This window comes from Populus alba, chromosome 4 (genome assembly GCF_005239225.2).
Source record: "Populus alba chromosome 4, ASM523922v2, whole genome shotgun sequence".
NCBI classification, from domain to species: Eukaryota; Viridiplantae; Streptophyta; class Magnoliopsida; order Malpighiales; family Salicaceae; genus Populus; species Populus alba.
In genome coordinates, this window is record NC_133287.1 from 20,802,756 (window position 1) to 20,815,603 (window position 12,848).

Sequence of the window (12,848 nt, forward strand, 5' to 3'; positions counted from 1 at the left end):
AATTAAAAAAAAAATAAGAAGTAATTTTTGTGGCACTTTTTTGAAAAAGAAGCTCAGAAGTTGGGACCCATCATAAATAGCTAGACCTACCGAGGCCTAAACAAAATATTTATAAAATAGAGGACTAATAAATCTCTTAACTTTGTTTTAGAGCCATAGCTTCTTTTGCTTTTGAAAGCCCTCCCCTCTCTCTATCTCACTCTCGCTTTCTCACACTGCGCTTCAATGAGCTAATGTAATAATGCCTTTCTGGCTCTGATTTTAATTAGAGACCCTTTATTCTCTCTAGTCTAATACTCTTATTCTCTCATTTAATTTCTTCCTTTTAATTTTTTCTTTGGAGATTAACGATGAAAAATTGTCCAAAATGGATCAATTTTTAACTGCTTGTAGGCTAGTTTTTTTTTTTTTTTTTTGAATTTTGATTTGATGGGACTTTTTTTTTTTAGGTAATAAACAAAACCATGCTTCAAAATTGCTGATTTACCGCTGTGAGTGATGTATCTCTACTCTGGGTTTCTGGTTTTTAGGCCACTTCTGCTTATTTTATCTTCAATGCTACTCAATGATTAAGGTTTTGTGTAAGAATAAAAGGAATTATCAAGTTTATGTTGTTATCACTTCTTTTGGTTTGTTTGTTCGCTTTGTTGCTGCTGTAATGTTAATTTATTTGAGTTCAGCTTTTTCTGGTTATGCTTAATAAATGCTTTAATTGTGTTTTTTGGTTTAGTTGAAATTTTAAGATGGGGTTTCTTGGGATTTACTTGTGAATCTAATGAAAAAGGAAAAATGCTGCCTTATGGCTTTGTTGATAGTGAGTATGGTGGATGAGTGTTCGGGAAATGTTCATCCCATGAGATTAAGCTCTGCAGCCAGCCTATGCCTTTCAGGCAGTTGATTGCCCTTCTAGCTGTAATAACTAAGAAAGAAAAAAGAAATTGTATTTGTTGGATCTGCTTCTCTTGGGTTCAATATTCGTTGACTTAGTGTTAAGAAATCTGAAACTTCCATCTTTTATTTCACTTACATTGGTGATTATACTAAACACAATGACTTCTTTTATTAGCTTGGCTTGTATTGTTTTCGTAGATTTCCAAGTTCCTCTGGATTTCTCATATATGTATTTACTCCAGATGGTTCAACAAACGATAGATTCAAAATCTGGTGAGCATGGGCTTGGCAATGCTGACAATAACTTGTCCACACACGATAAGTACTTTCCACTTGTTGTAAAGAAGACAGCATTAAGAGATGTGCAGAATGAAAATAGAATTCCCAAATCTGTTGGAAATTCTCCATTATCGAAGGATGGAGGAAAGACTATGAATGACATTAAGGTTTCTGGAGCCAAGAGACCATCATCTGAGGACCTGATGTACCGTCCAGTTCCATGCTATGAATCTTCTGCTAGTGGTGCTCCAAATTTTCGTCTTGTTTATGCACGTGGGAAATCTGAAGCAGAAGTCGGCAAGCTTAGTCATCCAGAGGAGACTGCTCAACCAAAGCGTCTCCAGATAGAGTCAACGGTCTCTACTTTTCCAGCTTTGGTACCTTTGCCCGTGGCTCCTCCAATAATTTCATCCGGAAAACCTTCAGTTCCTCTTCCTCTTGGACAGTCTAGCACGTTTTCACCAGCAGAATCCAGTTATATTCCTGTTGGTTCTATTGTCCCTTCATCTAATCCAAAGGGAGAGAAAAATATGCATTGGGAAGAGCGGTACCATCAATTGCAGATTTCATTGAAGAAATCGGATGAATCTGATCTAGACGAATACGTCCAGAGTAAGTCCTGGAGCTTTAAACTAAGATAATCTGTTTAGCCACTGCTAAGCACTGATTTACCTTCTCTCTCTTTTTTTTTGGCTGCAGTGCTCCAGTCAGTTTCCTCAGTTGAGCTTAGCAAGCATGCCATTGAGGTAGAAAAGAGATCAATTCAACTTTCACTGGAGGAAGGTAACGTGAATTTCTGTTTTCTGCACCTTTGTTTTCCTTTGAATGTGTGTGTGTGTGTGTGTTATAAGGTGGTCAAACACAACCTTCATAAACTGTAAGATGGATATGGCTGGGGAGAGTCTGCATGTTTGAGGTGGGCTTAATGCGCACCATATGTAAATGAAAGTGGCCTGCATGGGCATTATACTGCATGAGTTGCACAACACTATTCCAAATGGGACAATGAAGTCTTTCTAATGTTGGGGATCATTACATAGTTTATCAATTGAACTCATGCAACCCAATTGCCATTGTCATATCTTCACTAGGGTTTCAGTATGCATTTGTGACTTTGCCATCTTAAATTTTTACACTTCATTTGATTGCTGAGCAGACATCAGCAACTTTTACAGTTAGGTTGGACTGGTTGTTGTAGGATGGTGTGCTTTTTTTAGTTTTGAGTAAGTTTTCCGCACATCTGTATTTTATATTTGCCAGCCATGTCTTTGAGGTCCGTAACTGTTGCAATTCTACATTTTCTTGGTACCATCCAGATAGACATATTTGTTGCTAATTATGTTTGTGCATGCTTGATAAATTCTAGTCTCCAATATTTTGAGATTTCAGGAGGCTAATATATCTCTCTAATTCATTCCTAATTTTTACAGCAAAGGAGGTGCAACGAGTTGCGATTTTAAATTTCCTGGGGAAATCCTTGAAGAATTTTAAAGCACCCTCAATTCATCAAAGCCAATCAGAGAAATAAGAGGCTTTTTGAATACCTTGCTCTGTTATATACTCTTGACTAAAGAAGGGTAAAAAAAGAAGAAAAAAGAAAACCTGTCTGCGCTTATTTTGACTCGACTGCAGTGGCCGTCCTCCTGCTAGACTGCCAATATTCGCCATAATATTGCACCGGCAGCATCATCCATTCTTTAATCTCTAGTCCCAAAATCTATTGACGTAACTGAATCCGAACCGTGTTGTAATATAATGCTAGTAATGCTCATTTTTATCCTCTTGTTTTTGTTCTCCCTTCTATCCCAGGCGTCTAGCTAGTTTTGTATGTTATATTGCAAAAAACAAGTATCCCTTTGCAAGGGATAAATACAAATCAGCGTTGAACAATTGAAAGAATCGATGCCCTTTTGTAGAAGTCATCACTAAGTCATGTAGTTTCAATAGAAATTTGTGTGTTAATGGCGACTTGCCCCACCTGCTTCGTGATCAAAGTGGGTTCAGCTTGCCAAGTAGTGGGCTTCAAGCATCGCCCTCATGTTCCCACACTCACCCTCCAAACATGAAACAGAAATCGCCTACTAACTCCTAATTAGCCTCCACTAATCTTAGTTGGAGACAAGCTGAGATTTTTCAGAGAAATTTATTGGTATTTCTGTTGCTTAATTAATTAGCACAAGATCCTTTTTATGGCCACAGCCACAATCTGAGATTATTGTGGATTAGGCAGTTAGATTAGTGCTAACAAATTAATTAAGAGTCACCTTGTTTCAAGCACCTTGTGGATAACTACAAAACAAAAGCATAGAAACCGCCACTTTCTCAACTGCCTGCAACTGCCATTACATCTACATAAGCAACCTCTTCTCCTTTGGTTACACCTCTTTTTTCTTGTCCTTTCGAAATTCAATCTCCTTAACCTTAACTTCTCAAACAGGGATGACAAACCACAATACCGATCCCGACCCTGATTTCGGCCTTCCATCATCTTCTTCAATCCCTACCACATACTACCATCAAAATCCACGTAAAAAACGAACCAAGTTGATCAAGATTGCACCAAGTTTGCTCCCTTCTAGTACAATATCCAAGCCAAAATATTACAAAAAGCCTGACCCTTCTGCACCAAAGATCACAAGACCTTGTACTGAGTGTGGCAAGAAGTTTTGGTCATGGAAAGCACTCTTTGGTCACATGAGATGTCACCCTGAAAGACAGTGGCGTGGCATCAATCCACCTCCCAATTATCGCAGGCCTGTTTCGCCTATTCAACTGTTAAGTATTGTTAGTTCTACTAATTGGGAAGACATGTTGACCGCAGAGGATCATGAGGTGGCTTCATGTTTGTTAATGTTGGCTAATAGTGACGGTGCGATAATGTTGGAGCGCAACGAGTTTGGTGGTGGGGTTGTTGCTGGTAGTTCTCATCAAGCTCAAGATCATGATGAAGTGGATTGTACCCGTGTCGAGTGTTCGAGTTGTAAGAAGGTTTTTGGGTCACACCTGGCACTAGGGGGTCGTAGGGCCAGTCACAAGAACGTGAAGGGTTCTTCTGCTATAAAGAGGAATGATGGTTGTGAGGTAGTTGAGGATCATAGCGGGAGTGGTGATGTGAAGGAGAATGTGGAAGATAATAGCAAGGCATTGATGGTTTTAGGGCACAAGTGTAGTATTTGCTCGAGGGTGTTTCCTAGTGGACAGGCACTGGGCGGACACAAGAGGTGCCATTGGGAGAAAGGGGAAGAAATCTCATCATCCATGAATCAAGGAGGACTTCATGTTCTTAAAGAAAAGGAAGGTTGTGTGTTGGACCTCAATTTACCAGCCCCGGTTGAAGATGAATCATCCTCCTTTTATTCCTCAGGTCTCGCTTTGGACTTGAGATTGGGCCTCTGAAGGAAGACTGCATTCTTTTTCTTGTAAGGGTTCTTTTACTAAAACTTGGTATGTGACTGATCTGTAACGTAAGCTTTAATTAGTACATATACTAGTATTCTGTATCATTGATGCTCCCGCGTCCCAAATTTGTTAAAGATGCGGTATATGTACGCACTGACAACTGACAAGTATGCAAAAACTCTTTATTACTGCCTATCAATAATCAGGACTGGTTTATGCTTGACGTAATATTACAGCCTACAAAAATTGGCTCCTGCCCTCATGTTCTTAGTTGCTCTACTCTTTCATTTTGATTATCAATTTATAGATAATGTCAGCTTCAAAGGTAGAGAATTATGAACAAGGTCAGAATTGTTTTGATCGGTCGGGAGTACTTAAGGTCCTTTGTCACACTGATAAGTAAGTGATAAGCTATATGAATGCAGTCCATGATCTCAATTGGGTTGGTTATAGATTCTTGATGGTACAAGATTGACCTAAGAAGTACAACGTTACCATTGCAAACAAGTAATGCTATGCAGGTGAGGTTGCAGGTCTTCTTTGTTGCCTCCAGGCTGTGGCACAAGCTGGCAAAACTTGCATGGCCAGTAGAGTTCAAGAGTCCTAGAAATAGGGTTAGTTTTATATCTATGAATCTTGATTGCAGTTATGCAGAAAACTAAAACCTGATTATTTCTGGTTTTGTTCCTGAACAGTTTTATTAGAGTTTATTCACCGAATCAGTTAAAATATTCGGGATTTCTAACGTTTCATAGAGAATTATACATAGTTATTGGGGTCCTTGGCTTGCATCATTGATAAAAAAGCTGTCAAGAAGCATTCCAGCTGAGTAAAATCTACCAAACAAGGACTGAATTCTAAGAATTGAAGCCAGAATGAGCAGATCAAGGATAATCGAAGTAAAACAAAAAAAGAGAGAGGAAAGATCACCATAAGGCTCCCCACTTGTCTGAAGGTCAAATCTAGATGACCACAATAGCTTGAAGGTATTTATGAGATTTGCCCTATATTTTATCTTAGATTTCTTAATGTTTGTAATTATTAATTTCCCTCATGCCTGTAGATGTAGGTCTTGATGGTTTCTCCAAGAAAATGAAATATTAAACAGGCACCCTAAACAAGAGCACCACAAGCCTTGACTCATGAGGTTTCCAACTGTTCAGGACATTAAACTACTATTTAACTTTGTAATTATTTCTACTCAGTAGTTAAATGCGGCAAATCGATGGGGCGTGAATAAAAAACAACCCATGGCCCCTAAATATGGAGTGGACAGGCATAACATGAATAAATGATCCATCCATTTTTTTTTTTAATTTATATTTTTAAATTTTGCATAACATGAATTTTGCATCTAGCTGTTGTATACACACACAAATGCTAACAGCCTTCCTAACTTTAAACAAGATTAAATGACTGATAGTAACTAATAAAATGAAACAACTCTGTCCTATTCTAAGGCAAGTAATTGTTGGAGCTGATCCATGTTTAACAGCAACACATGCCCACGTAGCTTTAGCCTTAATGCCCACGTAGCTTCATCCTGAAGCAGGTTACCTTGTATGGAGCTTAATTGCTTGCCTTCTCTGAATGAATGTGAACGTGGCTTGTTATCAATACCCCTCTCTTTCACTGGATCCTTGTCCTCAAGGTCCTTGAATTTCTCTTGCATCTTATAAGTATTTTCCCAGGTAGCATCTTCAGCTGGAAAACCACTCATTTAACTAAACTTTCCTCCGTTAACTTTGAGCCATGCTTAACCCATCGTGTCTCCAAAATGGATTCTGGAAATAATGCAAGCTGTCCTTCATCCGTTATTAACAGGTCGAAATGTGGAGCTCGGTGTACAAGATTCACCACTTTGCTTTTTAGGCAAAGAAACGTGAAAAATAGGATGAATACGTGACCCTTCTAGCAGCTTGAGAGGATAAGCTACTTTGCCGATTCGCCTCTCAATCAAATAAGGGCTTCTGAAATGCACGTTTGAACACTGTTTGTTGCCGATGAGGATGTAATTTTAAATAAATTAAACAAACTTGAGGCATGCAAGTTCTGCTTTAACTGCTGTAGCAGCACATCTTGCACTAGCAACTATTGATCAATCTTATGAACTGGAGATTGGCCAATTTGATAATGAGGAATAAGAGGAGGTGAGCGACCGTACAACGCCTGAAAGGGTGTCGTCATTCCTGTATTCTACCCATGGGAACAAGGAGTTCCACTTGTAGTGTATTTGATCATAATCATAACCAAGTATTGTTGCTTTCTGGTTTTCCAACACGTTGCTCTAACAAAAAACTTGGAGGCTGCGCTGATCAGTGTGGATTGTAAAATTTCCTTTCCTAACAATAGGGTCGCCAAACTCGTATTGCTTCAACTTTAGCGAGAACCTCTTTGGTGTTGGTGGAAGAAACCACTGGTGGTGGCTTTGAGACACTCAGAGGGGATAAAACACACTGTTTTATTACACAAAACCGAAGCTTACAATTAAACAATAAAAGCTTAACAATACACACCCTCTCTCTCTCTATTCTCTTTCTAGTGTTCCTCTCAATTCTCTCCACACTCTCCACACACATTAACAGAGGCTGGGCACTCTATTTATACACGAAATTAAAACAAGACTTTTCAACCTTCTAGGTGTGAAGGCGGCTGGGGCTGTGGCAGCTGTGGCTGGCTATACGGCTGCGGCTGGTCGGCGACTGGAGGCTGGTGTGCTGGTGGCTGGTTGCCTTCCTTGACCTTCTGGGAGCTTCTGGATTGAGTTTATTCAACAAATCTCCCCTTTAAACTCAATCGAGGGATGTCATGCCAAGCATGAACACTATCTTCCTTCAATGCCTCTTTCTGCTTGTACCCTTATCCACTAATTTTGGCTTTCATCTTGTAGACCTTTTTGACACCTATTGCTTTCTACTTTTCTGGTGGATCCTTATCTGCATGGAAGCAAAATAGAGTTGTATCTTCCATAACCTGAGTGGTATCGTACAACTCTTCAAGATTCCGCATCCTTCTTGGTCCTTCTGACGAGGATGCTGATGGTGGTGTTGATGATTGATGCTCCTGGTGTGTTCCTCCTGTTGAATACAAGGAAATTGTGTGCCGGACTTTGTGGTTCAGCTGCTGGTACAAACACCGGACTTTGTGGTTCAGCTGCTGGTACAATCGGTTCTTCGATAAGTACTGTTGGTACTTCTCTCCTTCAAGGATCAAATCAAGATTGATCCATTTGATTGCTTCTTTTGGTCATCACCATTCCATTGCCAAGATGTATCTTCTTCAAAATAACATCTCTACTCGTAATCATTCTTCGTGATGGGATTATACAGCCTGTATCCCATCCTTTTTTCAACCGAATATTCGATAAAGATTGCATTTCTCGCTCTTTATCATCGAGCTTTCTCCTATCTGTGCATCTCGATCTTTGCATTATGCCACAAACCAAAGAACTCGTAGATGAGTAACACTTGGTTTGTGACCACTCCATGTCTTCTTCTGGAGTGATTACCTTGCAAACTTCTGGTTGGGCAGCGATTCAACAGAGTATCTTTCTGAGAGGAAGTTAGAAGTATTCAACTTGTTTTTAAAGATTTAAAGCAGAATTATGTGGAGAAGAAAACTGGTTATACGATCAGATAACAGTTGAATCTGCAAATCAAGGAGGAGAAATATACAGCCAATGACTTTGAAACTTTTGTACACAACAAGAGCATCAGACAATCAGACAACGCAAGCTTATACACCACAGCTGAATGGTATCTAGCAGAAAGGAAGATGCACGATTTCTTTATAATGGCAAGAAGTCTGCTCAAAGCAAAGAAATTGCCCAAGCAATACTGGCACGATGGTGGCTTTGAAACACTCAAGAGGGATAAAACACACAAGTGTTGTTTAATTACACAAATAAATCTCCCGCAAAGCCTTAACAATTACACAAAATAAACAGACTTATACAGACACTCTCTCTCTCTTTCTCTTTCTAGTGTTCCTCTCAATTCTCTCCAACTCTCACACACACATTAACAGAGGACTGGACACTCTATTTATACACGAAATTAAAACAAGACTTTTCAACTTCTGGGTGTGAAGGCGGCTGGCGAGCATGTGCAGCTGTGGCTGGCGGCTGCGGCTAGATTCGGCGACTGGAGGCTGGGTGGCTGTTGCTTCCTTGACCTTCTGGGAGCTTCTGGATTGAGTTTATTCAACATTTGGCATAAGTGGACCAGGATCTTCTTGAGACCCCTAACCCGACTCATGAAAGCTTATCCTATCTTTTACCCTGTCTGACTTCCCTAAAGCATCTAGATTCAATAAAATGTACATGGCCTTGACCTGGAATTAAAGGCGATTTCTGCTCCTCAGACCAGCCGAACTGTCATTTCCTCAAGAGAATTAGCGAGTGGGCGAGCCTAGGATTACATTAGTGATGAACAAACTTCCTGTAATAACCTGTAAGACCGAAAAACCATGTAATTAACTGATATATTAGTCGGCTTCGGCTTAGATGATCACTGGCCTGCATTTACTCTGATCAACTTAACTCCTCCCTGTGGAGTAACAATATGCCGGCCCAATACACAAAACTCTTTGCTGCCGAATGCACATTTACTGATTTTTAACGAAGAACTGGTTACGCCTTGGGATTTCCAAAGTTGTTTGAACATGTTCAAGATGCATGGTACACAGACAAAAGGGCATAACTAAACTTTAGTAATGATCATTATGAGTACGGAAAGCTGTTTTTGAAATATCAAGAGTATACCTATTCCTGATAGTATTCAGATCTTAAATCTAGTTAGATCTAGTTTGATGAAGTAGATTGTTCCGTGAAGTTCATTTAACATGTCATCAACTGTAAATATTAGAAAACGGTTTTTAATGGTGATCGTATCAAGGGCTCTAAATTCAGTGCAAAAAGCGCCAGGTACCCATCACGTTGCCGGAGTTTGCAAAGCTGTCATGGACAAGGAGATTAATAGTGGAGAATATCAGGGTTTTGCATCATCACTTTCGAAAGAACCTCCACCAGATGTTGAAAGTACTGGATTGCCTGTATGTTGAAAGCCCAAAATAAGGGTAAAATTGCTGCATCACACGGGACGTACACCACAAGAACCTAAAGACGGAGTTCAAGGTGACAACTCATTTGGATGACTGGAAAGTAGTGGAGCACACTTAGACCATAAACAAGTGCCATAAAAATTGGGTCAATTTCTAAGCAAAATTTCTGGACCCAATAGCAATACTGAGGGTGATGGATTTCTTTCTGTTTTTTGACAGACGTCGCTCATTAGGCTCAGTAGAAAAAAAAGGTAAGAAGAGACGGACCAGGACAGAGATCTTGGAAGTTCTTCAACAACATTTTGCAGGGAGGCTCAAAGATGCTGCTCAAAGCCTCGACGGTATGAAAATGTCCCATCACAGATGAAATCACATATTTATAAATAAAGTAATGATTAGCATTTAAATGTTAGATTAATTTTGAGCTCATGGCTTACACAGACAAACATTTGCTGGAGACCAACTTGGCAATAATCATCCCAAACCTTTAATATTATTTTCCGTTTGTTCAACTTGGTTTCTGTCTTCGATTTATCATTTCGTAGCTAATCATTAGTGTAATCACAGAGTTTGGTCTAATTGCAGTTTGACCTACTACTCTAAAAAGGATATGTAGGCTACACGGCATCACACGATGGCCATCTCGAAAGATCAAGAAGGTTGACTACTCCTTAAGAAAACTCCAGGAGGTAATCGACACAGTTCAAGGTGATAAGGGATCCATTCAAATTGAATCTTTTTATTCAGCCTTCCCAGAACTAAGCTCTCCAAAAATCTCAAGTCATGCTTCTTCCTCATCATTCAAGAGAAATGACAATTCAAAGCACTTACACCCTCCACCTGATGCTAGTTCTTCTGGAACTGCATCAAAATCCCATTCTTCTTTGTGAAGCAGTTCTTGCTCAAGTACCAGCTGTTCTGCTCGAGTAAAACACCAACATCACCGGTTCAAGCAATGAAGTATGTGCTTCAGTAGGAGAAACCTCGAATGGAGCTTTAAAAAGGACTTGCAGCTGTGAATTAGCAGAAATGCATTCCTTGAATAACCAAGGTGAACCAACCTTTCTTGTAAGCTCACAAATTCACAAAACAAGGTCAACCAATGAGCATATTCATCAAAGTCAGCTAGAAATTCCACCGTATTTTTGCCAGAGCTCACAAGAAGGAGGTGCCTTGAGAAGAGAATTAGGCTTACAACCGAACTGCGGTTTAAAGGACTTGCAAAAAGTGATTGGTAAATGTTTCAAGATTCATGATTTCACATGCATTGTTCTCAAATATATGGATGGTGATGGTGAATGGATTCGTCAGACCTGTGATGGTGATCTTGAGGAGTGCAAAGAGATACCAACACAATCAAGATATACCATCACAAATATTCTTCTGTATTTGGTTGTAGAGAGTCATTCTATGGCTTCCATTGATCTTTTAGCTAGTCTCTAGGACATGACTGGTTTGATTTGATTAGCACAATTCCCTTTCTCCTAACACAATTTCAAACTAATCGTGGTTAATTGGATCCCCAACCGAAGTGTTAATCATAAACACTTTTTAGAAAGATGGATCGAAAATTTTAGACGTCTACAATGTTGATATACGCCTTTTTTATATAGTAATTGAGAGAGAATATTAATAAGATTTAGTCAGTGTCATTAAAAACAATAGCAAACTGCCTAAAGAAAAAACACATAGTAAAAAAAAAGCAAGAAACAACAAAAAAAAAGTTTAATCTTGAGTATTAGATCATTTTATCATACAATCTAAACATCTAGTTTAGATCGAATACATTGTATAAGTATAAAATTACAAATCTAACTCGAAGTTATTGAGCTAAACAATGAAAAGTTAAATCATAAACTTTATCCTAGCCAGGATCAACAACATCAAATACTAATTTGTTAGGAGTAATCCAAATAGACCACAAGCTACCACAACAAAGCGTATAGATGGCTTTGCACTGAAATTTTCCATGTAACAAATGATTTCATTCCTGTAAAAGAAGCTGAACCGAAATGGTCTCAGTTTCCATACCATAAAAAGAACAACAAGCATCATCATAATTAATAATTCTTTATAGGCAAAGAAATCCCCCGAAAACTCATACTACCTTGAACAAAAATCACAGAAATATCTCAATTTTAGGAGAAAATATACCTTGCCAGAGCAAAGTACCCAAAGTTTAGATCCTAGATGTGAAATATCATCAATGAGAGCATAAGCTGATTTGACTGTGAAAATCACATTCTTCTCTAACTGCCATACTTTTCTGTCAACAAAATCAGAAATAGATAAATTCCTTTCTACTTCAGCAAGAAGAGACTCCAATTGTTGACACTCTCTATCCCTCAAAGGCCGATTCCAAGCCAAAGTGACTAAATTGGTATTAGAATTATACACCTCCCGATTGTAGCATTTTGCTCACTGGATAGCCTCAATAAATGAGGAAACAACATCCTTAATAGAGTCGAACGAAACCCCATGTTCAACCAAAACTGAATTGTCATGCCATTACTAACCTGATAGCAACAAGGAGCGGACAGCTTCAACAATTCTCTCATTAGAAGCTAACACCTTAACAATCCCTCTCCAGTTGGATACAAGATTGATGAGCAAACATAGAAAGCCTCATTTTTAAAATTGGGTTGATATTTATGCCACATATAATAATCTTGCCAGCCTCCTGAATTACCAACCCCTAAATGTGATATCCATTTTAAAAGTAACACCATGTTCTTATTATACAACGATCCATACCCCAACCCACCTTCACTCTTTGGCCGAATGACCTTGAACTAGGCTACCTTACACATCTTGAAAGTATTTGACCTATCAATTCATAAAAACCTCCGAATAATAACTGACACAGATCCAATGATACCCTTAGGCACAAGAAACATTGGCACGTAGAACAAAGACAAAGAATTCAATACTGACTTGATTAGGCTGATACAACCAGCTATTGCTCAGTATTTTACCGTTTCCATGACGCTTAATCTGGAGCTGGTATTGGAAATGATTGGTTTCCATGTAGATAAACGGCAAGGATTAGCACTCAAAGGTAGCCTAAGATACTTCACTGGAAAAGTATCATCGTGACAAGAAAAACCTACCAGCCATCCCTGAGATATAATCATCATCTAAATTAATCCCAATTAAAGAACTTTTGAAATAATTAACCCAAAGGCCATATATGAGAGCAAACTAGTGAAGCATCCTCT

At 38.9% G+C, this 12,848-nt stretch overlaps 2 protein-coding genes across 6 annotated transcripts; both read left to right on the top strand.

The window, feature by feature from the left end:
- LOC118038906 (uncharacterized) lies at positions 1-2,973 on the top strand. 5 transcript variants are annotated; one of them, XM_035045407.2, is made up of 5 exons: positions 1-235; positions 450-491; positions 1,090-1,782; positions 1,870-1,953; positions 2,601-2,973. In XM_035045407.2, the coding sequence occupies exons 3-5, from the start codon at positions 1,119-1,121 to the stop codon at positions 2,696-2,698; spliced, it is 846 nt and encodes a 281-aa protein (XP_034901298.1). In that variant the 5' UTR covers positions 1-235; positions 450-491; positions 1,090-1,118; the 3' UTR covers positions 2,699-2,973. The 5 variants fall into 5 exon arrangements, with proteins under 5 accessions (XP_034901298.1, XP_034901303.1, XP_034901301.1 ...); XM_035045410.2 differs by having other exon boundaries at positions 3-235; positions 1,134-1,782; XM_035045412.2 differs by lacking the exon at positions 450-491 and having other exon boundaries at positions 2-235; positions 1,134-1,782.
- Positions 2,974-3,101: 128 nt separating this feature from the next.
- LOC118038905 (zinc finger protein ZAT3) lies at positions 3,102-4,797 on the top strand. Its single transcript, XM_035045405.2, has one exon. It carries the CDS (start codon positions 3,610-3,612, stop codon positions 4,564-4,566), a length of 957 nt encoding a protein of 318 aa, XP_034901296.1. The 5' UTR covers positions 3,102-3,609; the 3' UTR covers positions 4,567-4,797.
- The last annotated feature ends 8,051 nt before the right edge of the window (positions 4,798-12,848 follow it).